Raw genomic sequence first — 16,152 nt, forward strand, 5'->3', positions numbered from 1 at the left:
TGACGAACTTTTAAGTTTTCTTTTTTAATTCGAAAACCATTTATAAAAAATTTTTAATGGTATTTACTATTTAAGGTTAATAATAATAAAGAAGCTTAAAAATGTTTTGAATATTCCAAATGACGTTGATTTCACTACATCATCCCTGTTGATTAATAATTCTGCCTTTAATGGTGTCACATTTATTTATGAACACAAGATTTCAAAACAGTACTCTATATAAGTATGAATATATAGCTTCTTTAGTTTAATAACATTTAAAAATTATAATCACTAAGGAAGATAACTGTCTTGCAGTTAGGAAACATTGAGGGTCCAAATTTTTTTTTTAAACTGAATAACAACTCATGCCGATGTGGGTAAGTTACCCACTTTTAATCTACCCGTCGTAAATTTCGGCGCCAAATATAAATAGTGACCTGTTTAACTAATTTTGTATTTTGTATCAGTTATAAGCCATAGTTGACCCCATTATTTTCCCTTAAACAGCAATTTTGTTCCTGTTAAATTTTTCACGGCCGAATCAGTTATATAAGAAAATTTTAAGTCGTGGAGTCGGGTTTTTTCTCTCGCCCTTTGCAGCTTTCCTGTCTTTTCCTTTTTACTTTTCTTTTTTTGATAGTCTAGCTTCTAAGTATGCGCGAGGTAGTTTCTATTCACGTTGGCCAGGCAGGTTTGTACTTTTTTGCTCGTACATAATGTCATTAACGTTTCCTCTTTCTCTCCTAACTAACGAGATTCTAAGAGCATTCGCAACGTGTATATAGTTAAGTTTTTTTTTAGCATTATGTAAACTTTTTGTGGGTGTAAACATAGAAATATTTTTCTATCGTTGAATTTTTATATAATTAAATTTATGCCTTTAACTACTAATCCTGTGGTCCTTTAGGAACTCAAATTGGTAATTCCTGCTGGGAACTTTATTGTTTAGAGCACGGTATTTCCCCTGATGGCTCAATGGCGCAAAGAACCGATAATGATGCCCAAGACACCTTTTTTAGCGAAACGTCTAGCGGAAAGCAAGTTCCCAGGGCTGTGTTTGTAGATTTAGAGCCAACTGTTATAGACGAGATTCGCACTGGTGAGTACAAGGATTTGTACCATCCTGAACAGTTGATCTCAGGGCGTGAGGATGCGGCTAATAACTATGCTCGTGGGCATTATACTGTTGGTAAAGAAATAGTCGAAAAAGTAGTCGATCGTGTCCGTAAGCTTACGGACCAGTGCAGCGGTTTGCAGGGCTTTCTTCTTTTCCACTCCTTTGGGGGTGGCACTGGCTCCGGTTTTGGAGCACTTTTAATGGATCGCTTGTCTGAAGAATATGGACACAAGAAATCTAAGCTTGAATTCGCTGTTTATCCGGCGCCGCAGATTTCTACTGCCGTAGTTGAGCCCTACAACTCGGTTCTTACCACTCACAGCACGTTAGAAAATTCGGATTGCGCTTTTATGGTAGACAACGAGGCTATTTACGATATCTGCCGACGAAATTTGGATATTGAGAGACCCACCTATAGGAACCTGAACCGACTTATTGCTCAAGTCGTTAGCTCGATCACCGCCTCTCTTCGTTTTGAGGGCGCCTTGAACGTTGATCTAACGGAGTTCCAGACTAACTTAGTCCCCTACCCCCGCATCCACTTTCCTCTTGCTACCTATGCGCCTGTAATCTCAGCTAAGAAGGCCCATCACGAGAAACTTTCCGTGGCCGAGATCACTAACGCCTGCTTCGAGCCCCAAAACCAAATGGTAAAGTGCGATCCACGTCGCGGGAAGTATATGGCTTGTTGCATGCTCTACCGCGGCGATGTGGTTCCCAAGGACGTGTCGGACGCCATTTCTCATATTAAAACGAAGAAGTCTATACAGTTTGTTGATTGGTGTCCTACTGGCTTTAAGGTGGGCATGAACGCCCGACCGCCCACTGTGACTCCCGGCGGTGATCTTGCTCCCATTCCCAGAGCGTTGTGTATGCTTTCCAACACGACGGCGATTGCCGAGGCTTGGACTCGCCTTAACAACAAGTTTGACCTCATGTATGCTAAACGGGCCTTCGTGCACTGGTACGTGGGGGAGGGCATGGAAGAAGGAGAATTCTCAGAAGCTCGAGAAGACTTGGCTGCACTCGAAAAAGACTATGAAGAAGTTGGTCATGACTCCGCGGATGCTCCCGGCGACGTCGAAGAGTATTAAGTGTTGGGAGAAAACTTCTATTAAGTTCTTCTGTAGTTTACTTTTGGTTTATAAATAGTTGTCTTTGCGCTTTTTTTAAATAAACGTTGTAAGAGAGTCACTCTATTTACCTTTTATACAATTTGAGGTTCATAAATAGTGTTGTAATAACTACTATCACTCAGTCGTAATTTTGGCATAAAAGTATTATATATTGTGTTATTATAATTTTTCTAGATAATATTTTTACTATACCCTCATATAGATTTTGACACCACTTTTGAAAGTGCTTAATTTTTTAACAAAATTAAGCTATAAACTCTATAAACTAAGAATGTTATTAAAAGAAAACCGCAGGGCCGTTAATCAAGTTAATAGTATGTTCAATACTTTTTGTGTTTCTCAATCTTTTTTCAAGATGATGCCGGGTATTATCGGTACACTGTTTTATTAGATTTATTTGTAGTAATGCATTGAACTTTAGTTCAAAGCTATATGTACCATTCACTTATATAAAGGCGTCCTTTAACAATACTTTCGCACCTACAAAGGAGGACATACCAAATGATGTAATCTTTTTTTCATATATATTCAACGTAAACTATAAGTGTATAGTACACTTTACCAGCTTTTATAAAAAGTTTGGAGAGAATTTTAATATGATTTTCCTAAATTAACTTAGTGATCTTTATTATTACATTTGAGTACTGTAAAACTACAATAGATGCTTAAAGGGCTTCTCGTAACAGCTCTCCAACGAGATTTAAGTTATAATTTTCAAAAATTTTAACTAGCTTTTAATTGGTCACACTTCCTGGAATTGAAAGCTCAATTTCGAACATTAAATAGAAACTTACAAGTAAAAGTTTTCAAGTGTATGAATATAAAACTTGAATTTCAATATATTTTACTTTATCTTGATCGGAAGGCTTCCAGAATAGTACAAAATATCACTAATATACAAGATTTTTGCATTAAGCTTGTACAAAAGTTAACTATTATAGCAAAGGGGGTGAACGGTTTTAAAAATTTTTAAAACGTAAAATAATCCTTTTGTTTTACTTTTTGAGTATCATAAAACCTAAAAAAAGGAGGATGAAAAATATACCAACTTCAAATATTTTTGTTCACTTTCTGTAATATTCTATTAACATTTATTTTTAGCCTGTCAGTCTTAGTAAAGAGCAAAACTATTTTCAATACAAATAATTTTATAGGAATTAAACAAAATAAGAGCACAATTTCATATAATTTTTTACTAGTTTTAGTACATGTCACAATAATTTTTCAAAATACAAAATCGTGTAGTTTTTATTAAAGTTTTCTTTCGACGTGTACTTCAACATTTATATTAGTTCTTTAACGTCAAAAGCAACAGTATTAAAAAAAAAATGCGAATTTTATTAAGGGCAAGTAGAAAAGTTTTTCTTGGAAGATCAAGATAAAAATTCGTTTGCCTTTACTTTATTAGATGGTAACGTAGTAAGTAAGCTCCGATTGATAACTTCTAATATGTGGTGATTTTCTAAAGCGGCAGAAACACGTTCCTTATCAGCAAGCTGCTTATTAACTAAAAAAAAATTTGATGAAAATTATATTATTAAAATAAACGAACTTGCATCTTCGGTTCTATGAGACTTCGGATGACAAGTTATATTTACCTGTTAGAAGTTTCAAAAGAGGAGAGAATAATAAATAAGTAGTAGAAACCTTGAAACGGCTAGGTAGAGTGCGGAGTAACTGTACACGTATTGACAATCCTATGAGTGTAGCCATGCTACAATGTTCTATCGTTGGCGTAAAGGTTATGTCAACTTTATTGTTTTCATCCTCCACCTATAATTAACGTTATATTAACAATTGTTATATATGAATAAACCTTCACAACTTTTATTTGAGACTGCCTAACCACATTTAACTGTTCTAAAGTCATCGGGTGCTCTGGGTCACTAATTTTTCGGATAAGATCTTATTATTGTTTATATTTCTGCTTTCTTTGATAATAAAAGCGGTGCAAGTCCTACCAAAGACTTCACGCGAGTCAAAAGGATCTCGTACACTTTCATCTAATTCCGAAGGAGTTATCTTTCTTTCCTCGGAAACTTGATATACAAGAGGGCTAGCGTTTTCTAATGCCATTTTACTTTTAGTTAATACAAATTAATCTTTTAAATAGAACTAAAATACACGACTAACGGAATGCATTGTTTCAACAAAGCTTGCGCTTAAAATCCTATACACCTGCCCTAACCGGTCTGTCCAATAATAAGTGACTACGAGAAAGTGAAAATTTTGTTTGAGTATTCGTAAAGTCTTTATTTGTGAGTCAAAAGAACGCAAAGAAGGTTGTACAATTTTTTAAAACCGTAACTTGAGTAATTTGTGAAATTGTTATAATAACTGCGCCTCAAGCTTTCTACTGTTTCAATAGCCGTGGATACTTGAGTCTTAAAAACAGTCAAAAGCTACAAAAAGTGCACATCTCGGAGTGGTAGGTTATAAAAAAAAGCATCGGTAGATTTTTCTTTTTGCTTAAAATTAAATCTAACTTTTTTACTAAAAATTGGCTTGTTCCTTTTTCTGGCCTTTACTTTAGTTTCTCTAAATAACTTTTAGAAGCTTATTAGATTTAGCTTAAACTTTCTATAAAGTTATAATTATTTATTCCATAAATAAATTTAAACTTCCTATAATAGTCTAAAGAGAATTTCAGCCGAAAATAACCTTGTGCTGATAACTCAGTAATGTTACTTTCTATAATTAAAAAGTTTATTGGTAAACTATAACCTTTCTTATCGAGTTTTTCTTAAGTACTAAAAGGTTATGATCCACAAAATGTTTTAAGCGAGGTACATAAGATTTTAAGTAAATAGTCTAATAACAAGCATTGTTTAATTATATAATAGTACAATTAAAAAAAAAAATTTACTTAATAAACTCGTTAACAAGAATTTTTTATTACTAAAGAAAATCACATAGTTGCTCGAAATTCTTTGGGCTCATGAAACCTTAAATGCGAGCGCAAGCTAAATTAATTAAAAAAATTTTTGCTTTATAATATTGAAGATATATGGAATTTACAGTAAGTACAATATAAAAATCTTTAAAAAATTTTAGAACTCTTGTAGTATAAAAGTTTAGCTATTGATATAAATACACGTAAGCAGCCTTTATCAATATGAAAAGTTAAAAAATAGAATAAATAAATTTTTATTTCAAGTTTATTACAACTTTTGCGAATATTATATAATTTGTATAGTTCATATGATAATTTCTAATAGATTTATTATAGATTTTCTTTTTTTAGCTTCTTTGAGCTAATGTGCGAAACAAAAATTGGAGACTTCTCACAGATGACTCTTTTTTCTTCTTTCAAACTTTCTCGAATGTATCTATGAGGTATGATATGAATTATAAATAATTTTTTTTTATAAAATTTAAAATAAGAACTCTAAATTGCTCCTCAACAAAAATGAAATTGTTTCTTAAATATGATTATAAACAGTTCAGTACAATATTATATTTACAGTATACAGTAAACTTCCTGTAAAACAATTAAAAAAAATAGCAAATAATAATAAAAAAAGGATCTGCGTAAATAAAAAATTTAGTCACAATCTCAACCAAAAAAAATGCAAAAGCACACGTAACATCAAAATTCATTAAATACAACAAACAATAAGTTCATCATAATTCTTTTACAAAATTTATCAAATACAATATAATTTTATAACCAAAAAAACTGTTAATATTGTATTGAAATTTATAATAGACAAAATCTTATGAAAGATAATAATAAAAATAGTAACCAAAGTTTATATAGACTAGTTAACCACTATAATAATTATTGATATACGCCGGTAAAAATTAAACTAACTAATGGCTTTTATTATATCTGCTTCAGGACCAAGCAAGGTAGTGCCTTTATAGTTCAGCCTTCATACACAGATTTTCAAACTACTTTCACTAATATTATTGTAAAGTTGTAAAAAAAAATTCGAGGCGGTAAGTTATTGTCATTAAAAATAATGAATACGCAAATCAATTAAAATAAAGCTACAGCGGCGGGAGATTTTAGAAAATTCTACTTTGTTAGTGAAAAATAGCTTAATATAAATATACAACTTTTTTGTTAATTAATAAGTCGTCCTCCGCTCCCTTCGCATATGATTATTAATAGCAAAATATAATTTTACGTTTAACATTAAGTAAAAATAGTAAACAAAAAGGACTAGTAACTTTGATAAAATACTTTTAGAGTAAGAATAAAAAAAAGTAAATAAAATACAAAAATAATTAATAAATTTTAATTATTACGGTAAATTTAATTTAACATTTCAAAATCAAATTATAGATCAGCTATCATTTTAATATTAAATTAAAATCTCAAAAACAGATTTATAAGTTAATAATTTCATTCTCGTTATATTTAATAATCAACTAATAATTTAAACTTTCAGAAAAAATTTTCTTTACTTTGGCAAGAAAAACATGTTACAATGGGAGATGCCATCATAAAATCTTAACAAATCTTTTTCAAGTCGTTTGGAAATGACATTGTCTACTCCCGCTGGAGTGACATTGTTTAAAGCAGTCGGTAGTTGATAGTCACTAATATATAATAATTATAAGTTAATCACTCAACAATATATATTAAAAAAAAAAAGTAAAAATTAGTTGTATATTAAAGAGTTTGCACAAAAATTATATTAAAACATTACTTCTTTACTTTATATGTTAAAAATATTAAATCAACAACATTTATAAAAAATATTTACAAACGAAGTAAAAATTTTTATTCCTTAAAAATTTATAATTAATTAATAATATAATTTATAAACTATAAAATATTTCTTAATTATGAATGTTCAAATTTATAAAATTATTTATATCTTTTCCCATACTTTTTCTAAGATTTCTATTTATTTATTTCTATACGATAAATATAAATAAATTAAAGCAATAACCCCTGTGGAGATTTCACCTTTAAGGCCATATTAAACCCCCACAAACTTGCAAAAGAGGGGATATGAAGAGCGTATGGAAACACCAATGGAAACACAGAATTTAATGTGCTGTGAATCGCAGTAAAAACATCCTTGCAAGTGTGCAAAGAAGCCGGTCCACTTTGAGTAACAAAAACACCTTTAGAAAAAAATTATAAAGCAGCTAAATAATGAATGTAATTATAATATTAATATTATAATAAAATTTTAATAGAGCTGTTAAGTAAAAAACAATATCAATAATTTTGAAATTCAAAGTATAATGTTTTATTATATAATTATGCTTAATTCAACGCTGTGATATTATTTTTATTATAAATTCAATAATAAATAAAGTCTTTGATTTAACTACTAATAAATATACTATATATGTAAAATTAGTAAATAGGCTTTTAAAGAAAATAAAAAAAAAAAGAAAACATCTTAAAAATTATTAAAGGCAATAATGAATATATAACCAGAAGTTTTATAAGTTAATTTTTTAATGGAATATTAAGACATATTAAAATTATTTGTATAATGAAAGTAATAACAGGAAAACTTTTATTATAATAAATTTTAATTTAAAAATGAAATAAAAATGAATTTAATAAAAAAAATACTACTATAAAGCGATAAATAATGAATGCTATTAATCTTCAACTAATAACTAGAAAAACTATAAATTCTTGCAGTTTTTATTATAAAGTATATAAAATATAAAAAAATATACTTTATAATAAATTTTTTAATAAGTTAAAACTAAAATTAATTAATTCAGTAATAAAATATGAAAGGAGTATTTTATAGCATTATAATATTAGTAAGTAATGTTTTAACAAATAAAAATTTTAAACAAAAAAAACTTATGTAAAATTTTCTATAAAAATAAAATTTTAGTATATCGCCTTCAAATCTAGAATATTTATATTTTAATAGATAAATTCAGAAAGAATAAATATTAAAAGTCATTTAATTTATATAATAAACCAAAAACAATAAATTGAAGGTAAAATATTACTATTATAATTATAAAAAAAATCTAGAAGGATATTTACTAAAAAGAATAAGTTTATAATAAATCTTTTACGAAAATAATTAACAGAATATTAAAAAATTGTATGTATTAGAAATTTACTTTAATAAAGCTAAAGCAAACAAAAAAATCTTCCAACATTATTACACAAAAAAAATTATCGTAATAATTCTGGTTATAAAAAAAATAAGAACTATGAAGTTAATAATAAAAAACTATAGGCACTGTAGTAAAATATATATTTATAATTCATAAACCTTACCTTAAATACCAAAAACTTAAGTTTTTTTAACAAGACGTTACAGTTACATTAATAAATATATAAAGCGAAAGCTTTTTTTAAAAATAAAGGAATTTAAAAACTTAAGTTATTAATCTAATAAATATGTATTATATAAAAAAAAATTAAAGTATAATTATTTATATAATTTAAAAAATTAAAGTAAGATAAAAAAGGAACTACCAAATTCAGAGAGTTTTTTTAAACACATGGAGTAGAATTCAGAAGAGTATAATTTATAGCAAGGGCCATACTCTAAAGGATCTATATAAAAATTAAAAATATAAAATTAAATTAACAGAATTGTAAAGCGCAAGATTATATATAATACAGTTTATTAAGAAGGTTAACAGAAATATTTATTAACTATAAAAAAAATTGGAATACAATATATATATCATAAGGTAATTTTAGAGAAAACTATTATTTAAATTTAAAATAAAATTTTTAAATATTATGAGGTTCAAAGAAAAATGCAACTATTACAATACTCTCAGTAATAATAATTAAAGTTTAAGTTTTACATAGTTTTACATAATATATAGTTTTATAAGAGAGCGTATAATAAAAAAAAATCTTAAAAACAAAACAGAAATTTAGAGCATTAACTAGAGTTATATTAACGCTCTCTACAAGATTGAACCTGACCAAAAATGCTAATAATCACACTCTTATTATATGAAATACCAACGTAGATAATAATTATTATTAAATATGAAAAAAAAATTGAACTCTGTCTATATAATACCACATAAATCCAAGATAATCACATCGAAGTAACCGTCTTCATAACTTTTCAAAATATCTTTAGCGTCAGCAATCTTCAAAGTTAGTCTTGGATCTTTAAAAGAACCACAATGCCACTTATTTAAATAAGTTTCGGCCGACTACTCTCAAAACAGTATTATTAAACAATATAAATTAAAAGTATAAAGGAAAATAACATATAAAAAGACACGCCTGGCAAACAAAAGGGTCGATATCCACCATGACACACATTTCCACAGACGAATACTTCAAAACTTCCCTTGCACTAGCACCTTCACCTCCGCCTCCGATAAACACTCTCTTTGGGTTGGGATGAGAAAGTAGGCTGGGATGTACAAGAGCTTCATGGTAAATATTCTCATCAACTTCAGAAGACTGGACTTGTGAATCAAGTAAAAGGACTCTTCCATATGCTTCAGTCTCTATAATCTAAAAATAAGAAACTATTAGTACTTTATAAAAGAAAAAAGAAAGAAGCTTCACTCCTACCTTGACTTCTTGAAAATCAGAAACTCCTTGAAACAAAACTTCTGAAAAAAGAATTTTGTGAATAACACCGTTTGAAGAAACTTCCTCAAAATATTTTGTTTCCATCGCTATCAGTTATTAACTTAAGGTAAATCCGTTGATAACCCACTGAGTATCAACTTTTTGGTGTTCATGCACTCTATGTCCACCAGCATGACTTTATTTTCCCACGTGACATTAATTGTCCTATGAGGTTCTTTTTAGTAAAAAATAGAAAGCGGAAAACTTATTTACTTAGATTATAACCTTCGAAAATTTTATAAGTTAACTCTTATTTTTATTTTAAACATAAGAGACTTTAGGCTGGAAAGCTAAGAATTATACGTTTCACAGAAAAAGAAAAAAGTAAAAAAAAATTTTTCTACGAGCCTTTACCGCGCTTTTTACAATAATCACACGCTACAAAAAGTATCATTAACTTGAAAGGTTAACAAGTATATCTTGTAAAACTAAGATTGTTGCAAGTGAAAAAGAGGTTTCCGTTTTGTTAAGAAATTTTTAAAACCTTTTGTTTTACGATATTGACCCCTCACAACCGAAGGCTTGCCAGGAGACCCGACGAAAATTTTTATTAAATAAAATAAGTAACAAACTAATCTTACAAATTAAGCAAATAACCGCATTAATATACAATTTTATTAATTTTTACTTACATAAATTTCGTTATTCCGTTAATTTCTCAAGGCCGTTAAAAGATACCGTCTCGATTACAAACTTTTGATAAAAGTAGTATTTAAAAAAAAATTTTATTTTTGTACTTCAACTCATGTTTTTTTTCTAGTCTTATATAAATAACGTTTTCTTACCTTTAAGGTAATATATCATATTTAATTAAATAAAATAATTCGTTACATTGCTAGAGCGTCCCCCTTTTTGAAAGTTTATAAAAAGCCATGTAGTGATATCTTTTGGTGTTTTATTAACTGAACTCGGTGAGATAAATAATTTAATACACTTTTCAGTGGAGGTTGCTTGAAAAAATTTTGCAAGTGGATTAAAATTACATAATCGCCGATATCTCACTTAAGTGTGGTTTATATTAGTTATCTGTAGCGAGTGCGTAACCTTCTTTTATCGAAACTGTGAAAAAACGAAGTTATTAACGAGTCCCCGAATTTCAAAATACAAAATTAATTTTTCTTCGGGCTTTATAAGAATAAGAAACTTTTAAATAATGCCTATAAAAAGGTCACTTCAGGAAAAAATACCCCTCCGCACCCTACTATTCAACCTTGTTAGGGTATTTAAACCTTTAATTGCTAACTTTACATATATAAGTAAAAATGTACGGACGTGACCAAAACGTAAGCGCAGGAAAAATATTTACGCAACCGCATTTTTTTTTTTTAATAGTTATTATTTATGATTTTAGCGGATGCTCGGTAAGTCGAGCGCATACCGCTAATTAGTTTTGATCGAGCACATGTAGCCTGCCTTTTATCTCGAGGAGAATTATTGAATGTTCTGACTTTATGGTGGAAAAGTGTAGTACGTGGTTTGCCCCCCATTCACCCACCGCAGACTAACCAAGGCCCTGGAGGTTTGACTTAGCTCGGACGGGTTGAAGTGTTTTTCGCCAGTGCACTTCCCCTCGCTTGTTTATTTTGTGTAAATATTCCTTATATGCTAACAATTAAGCGATAAAAAAATCTTAATAATAATCATGAAAATTCCAAAATGGCAATACGCGTTAATAATTATGAAATGAGTTCTTTTTCTAAACAAACCTGTCTCTAAATAAATATGAATTAAAAAGTTTACAACTGTGACCATGGGTATCTAAAGTAATTATTCGAGTATAGATAGTTAGTTTCTCTATTAGGGAAGTAAAGGTAATAGTTTTGAAAACTCAATGAGAGTGTTTCGAATTAGCACAATTGAAAGAGTAATAAAATGAAAGATAAAAAAGGATCTTTATACCTTCAAATATATAAAGTTACAAGAATTTTGTAACGAAAAGGGTATAATTCGTTTACTTTATAGTGACTTAAGATAAACGAAACCACTACTAGATCATATTAACTTGGGAGTTATGTGAGGATAACTGAATGGCTACTCATTTCGATTAATTACGTAAATCATTATTCCTTACTTTAACACAATATTACCAATCAAAATTTACATCAACAGTACACAACTACTTTGAAACAAACCTTCTTAACTAAATATCACTATATATATATATGAAATCCTTTTAACCTGCCCTAAACAAATATACATATATGGAACACATATACTAACATTTTGTGAAGGTATATAAATGAATATTTATAGAGTACAAGGTAAACAAAATTTTTATAAGAGTTACCTCTTTAAAATAAATTAAAAAATTGAAAGCAAAAAATAATCGTTGGAGATAAATTTAAAAAAAATAGTATTACAAAAAATTCATCAAGAAAAGTTAATTATCTTAAAAAATTATCAAAAGCAATAAGAAAACCAACTAAAAGTCTCAACTTTTTGATAAATCCATAATGCAAACGTTTTTTTGATGTTTAGATAAAATTTAACAAAATATTATACTCACAAATTTGTTAGTTATACGAACATTAACCACTTATTTTACCTATATACATATTAATATAATAAAAAATTAATATTCATGTCAGAAGTGGCAAATTCGTGCGGCATAACAAAATGTTGAAGATTTTTTCTCAAGTAAATGATTGTATTTTCGAAGTTTAGAAGTAACTTTAAAAAAGCGTTCAGTTTAGGCTTCACTGTAAGCTGAAGATATTAACAATCAGCAAGGGGGGGGGGGAAAGAATCTTTTTACTCACACAATAATATTAACAAGTTAAGGGAGTAACCACTTCTTAAAATTATAAAAACGAGCCGGTGAAACGGCATGATTATAAATTTTTAAAGGCATAACAATTTGGGAGGAATTCAGTTCATATTATTTATAGATCAAAATTTCATGTAAAATCTTATTTAATTAAATAATTAAAAAAAAAATTTATTGAGAAGTCCAAGCTTTAAAAGACCAAAGTTAGAGTTTAAATATTTTCGGGGGAAGGCTCAAGACAATTTGAAATGTAATTAAATAAAAATATAAACCTTTTTTTTACAATAATAAAAATTTATTTCTCGATCACAATAAAAAATAGACTATACGCTAGCACACGTAAACCATCATTAAGCCGCTTTATAACTCAATTAGTAGCAAAAAAAAAATATTTATATAAAAAGTTTAAAGAAGTAACGAAGATCCCGCCAGTAAAAACTTTTTAGCAAGTGAAGATTCGCGTGCGAACTTCAATGTTTGAGGGCTGCAAAAGCTTCAGGAAGAATTTAATTGGGATTAGAAGACCCGGAATTGAGTACTATTATTTTTGGAGGCTTTGAAAATTCATTTCGCACTGGAAAGTTTACTAGAATATATAGTAGTAAAGGCAATTTTCCAACTAAATTTTATATAACGAAACAAAATAGTTTTTTTATTCATTAATATTAGAAGTTTAAGAACTATGAACCATATTTAAGGTAAAGGTTAGGGTTAAAAAATTTAAAAAAAAATTCATAACTAATCAACGGGGTCAATGTACGACTGTTCCGACAATTTCGAAATGGAATTAATATATTTCCATGAGTACAATTTTCAGAAGTTACTAAGATTTTATTTTTATAGCGAGCACGAGCGCAACAAAGAAATGTTATATTAAAAAATAATTCACTATCAATTAAAAAAAAATTAAAAAATTTATTAATAAAATTAATATTCACGCACAGGAAAAGATGAACAGATTGCATTTTTTCAATATCAGTTATTTAAAGAATTAAGTCATATTAGAAAAAGTAAGGACATATTTTTTTTTTTAAAAAAATATATATTTTGGTCATTGTTGTTATTCTATAATATAATTTTAAAAACGTGAGCGCGAAATTTAGTAAACTAAAAATTCGTATTACCAATAACTAAACACTGCTAATAATACCTTTCTTAAGAAAATAATATATAAAAGTCAAGGAAGTGCAAACTCACCGCAATTCCTAAAGGTAAAGCCGGTCAAAATGTTGACTATTGAGAAAAGTAAGCCTATTTTATCCCAAATTTCTTTAACGAAAACAAATTATTATAAATAGATCTAAGTTGGTTAGTATTATCTTAAATGGTAAAATGTTTAAGTATTAAATACACAAAGTTACTATAAATCAAAAAGTTTTTCTACAAAAACAACTTAATTTTTACAAAACTATTGATCTTTAAATTTTTAGTTTATGCAATGACCACAATGATCACATCCTACGGTCAAAAAATAATTTATAGATAACTTACATAAAGGTTAAAAATGTTAAGTCATCAATAGAGTTTGCTGCGATATAAGGAATTAATATGTTCATAGGCTGTCTTAAAACAATTAATATAAACATTGCATATTACAATTCAACTCTTTTTATATAAACAAAAAACAAAAATCGCTTTTAAATTTAAGTCATAAGCATTACAATTGAAGAAGACTAAATAGTTCCATAAAATCGTTGACACCAATAGAAGTAATAAGATTTCCCCCTAAATTTCTGTAAAAAATGAAAATGATTAACACCAAAATAAAGGAATTAAGTGTTTTCGTGTATTTGCGGTCCATTCTTACTTAAAAGCTTAAGTTATTCGTAAATAAAAACTTTGTTAAATTAAAAAAAATTTTTAAATTCAAGGCTGCACATTTTTAAAAAATATATTACTCAATAGACTGAAAAAAAATTACCATCAAGGTACCTAATAATAAAGAATCAAAAAAAAAATAATTATTTATAAAGGAAATACAGAAGAGAATGTGGAAAAATTTATATCGAACCAGGCAGTGAGTAAGCTATATTTTATTTTTCGTTTTTAATAATTAAAGGAGTACTTTAGAATAATAGGTTTTAAAGTAATATATAATTAAAAATAATATAATTTACGCCGGAAATATTTCATTGCCATAATATAATTACAAATCGATAGTGCTCGAGAAAATACACAGAGGAAGGCTAATCCTTCAATGAACAATTGTAAAGAGATATAAAAAAGTTTTAAACAAGAAAATTTAGATATAAAGTAAATTGTTAAAAAATTTTATGCAATATTTGTCAATATTGCCTACAAACCAATCTTTTTATAAAAAAGATAATAGCAAGAAGCAGTAAACATCAGTCAGCAAGATAGGATAAAAATATGGATGACAATGGTCTTGAGAAACAATTAAAAAAATTTTGTTGTAAAGAGTGAGTGGAGTCCAAAATAAATATTATCGAACTTGCACTTCTGCATTTAAGAAAAAATTATTCGTGAGGCATTTAGAAAGCACAAATTTGAAGAAAAAGATAAAGTAAAGTTGAGTTAATAAAGAAAATATAAATTTATATATATTTGAGAAAGCGAACACAACAACAATTTTTTTTTTTCAATAAATTTGACAAACTATTAATCCTTAATACATTATATAATTTTTTCTTATTTATATATCTCCAGCTGCTCCATAGCACCTTAAAATTTTATTTATGATATTTAGTTATAGCGCTTTTTCTTATTACTTCCACCATCAAGGGAACTAGAAAGATTTGTATAGTATAGAAGTTTTAACATTTTCTTTCTTAGTTAACTGCTTAACTATAATTTTTAACTTACTTCTTTGCAGTTATATAATAGTATAGCTTCCTCCGTTTTTTTTTGCTCAAAGTTTTAGTTTGTAATATATCTTAATTATGAAGTAAAGTGAAAAGTTTATTGTAAAGCGTAGGATAATAATATTAAAATTAGGAGACAGCACAGCTAGCGGTAATAAAGAAGCGGTGCCGATTGAACTATAGACACTTGAAGCTGATAGCGTAAATGAAAGGGAAAAACTTATTGAATTAGTACTTATACCACTTGCCTTAAGTGTTAAAGTCTTCCCGCTTATCATTAACCCCTCACTGATAGGAAAGACTTAGATACAACTTCCTTTGTATAAATTTACACTTTTTAATTGCAAATTTAAAAAATTTTAAGATTAATAACCAATAGGTAATTCGATACTAGCGGTAATTGATTTACACTAAAAACTTTTAGCAATGAATTTGATTAATAGACCGAAACTATCAGTTTCTTGCACTAGCTCACTGCATTAAGGGAAGGTAAGAGATGCAATTAAAATTTATAAATTTACACTGAGCTTGCTAATTACTGGTAAAATACCTACATAGACAAAGTATAAAAGAAAATAAGTTGTTTCCAATTTAATCTGGCTTTATATATACGTAGCACGCATGAACTTAAGGGCAAATTTAATAACTTGGGTTTTTTTCATGTTAAATACAACTAACTTTGACAGTACTGTTAAAAAAGATTAAAGGTAACTTGTCGAAAGCTAAGTTAAAAAATTTTTGTTTAAACGCTGGTGGTGTTTTTTTTTTTTTGC

General features: G+C 28.0%; 2 protein-coding genes and 2 long non-coding RNA genes across 4 annotated transcripts; 1 reads left to right on the forward strand and 3 right to left on the reverse strand.

Annotated features, from left to right (window-relative positions):
- Positions 1–541: 541 nt before the first annotated feature.
- Positions 542–2,261, forward strand: LOC135145327 (tubulin alpha-8 chain-like). Its single transcript, XM_064077436.1, has 2 exons — positions 542–673; positions 890–2,261. The coding sequence occupies exons 1-2, from the start codon at positions 637–639 to the stop codon at positions 2,191–2,193; spliced, it is 1,341 nt and encodes a 446-aa protein (XP_063933506.1). The 5' UTR covers positions 542–636; the 3' UTR covers positions 2,194–2,261.
- A 1,333-nt stretch (positions 2,262–3,594) lies between these two features.
- On the reverse strand, positions 3,595–4,350 carry LOC135145358 (MIP18 family protein galla-2-like). Its single transcript, XM_064077467.1, has 5 exons — positions 4,197–4,350; positions 4,061–4,140; positions 3,883–4,008; positions 3,788–3,833; positions 3,595–3,742 (listed from the first exon to the last, which is right to left on the reverse strand). The coding sequence occupies exons 1-5, from the start codon at positions 4,309–4,311 to the stop codon at positions 3,609–3,611; spliced, it is 501 nt and encodes a 166-aa protein (XP_063933537.1). The 5' UTR covers positions 4,312–4,350; the 3' UTR covers positions 3,595–3,608.
- Positions 4,351–5,470: 1,120 nt separating this feature from the next.
- LOC135145328 (uncharacterized) lies at positions 5,471–7,309 on the reverse strand. The gene is made up of 3 exons (XR_010283415.1): positions 7,140–7,309; positions 6,649–6,783; positions 5,471–5,564 (listed from the first exon to the last, which is right to left on the reverse strand). It is a non-coding gene; the product is annotated as an uncharacterized LOC135145328 (long non-coding RNA).
- A 5,608-nt stretch (positions 7,310–12,917) lies between these two features.
- LOC135145320 (uncharacterized) lies at positions 12,918–13,813 on the reverse strand. The gene is made up of 3 exons (XR_010283410.1): positions 13,755–13,813; positions 13,297–13,380; positions 12,918–13,143 (listed from the first exon to the last, which is right to left on the reverse strand). It is a non-coding gene; the product is annotated as an uncharacterized LOC135145320 (long non-coding RNA).
- Between the last annotated feature and the right edge of the window lie 2,339 nt (positions 13,814–16,152).

This window comes from Zophobas morio, unplaced genomic scaffold (genome assembly GCF_036711695.1).
Source record: "Zophobas morio isolate AGI-343-1 ecotype UQ-CSIRO unplaced genomic scaffold, CSIRO_AGI_Zmor_V1 ptg000144l, whole genome shotgun sequence".
Classification (NCBI taxonomy): Eukaryota; Metazoa; Arthropoda; class Insecta; order Coleoptera; family Tenebrionidae; genus Zophobas; species Zophobas morio.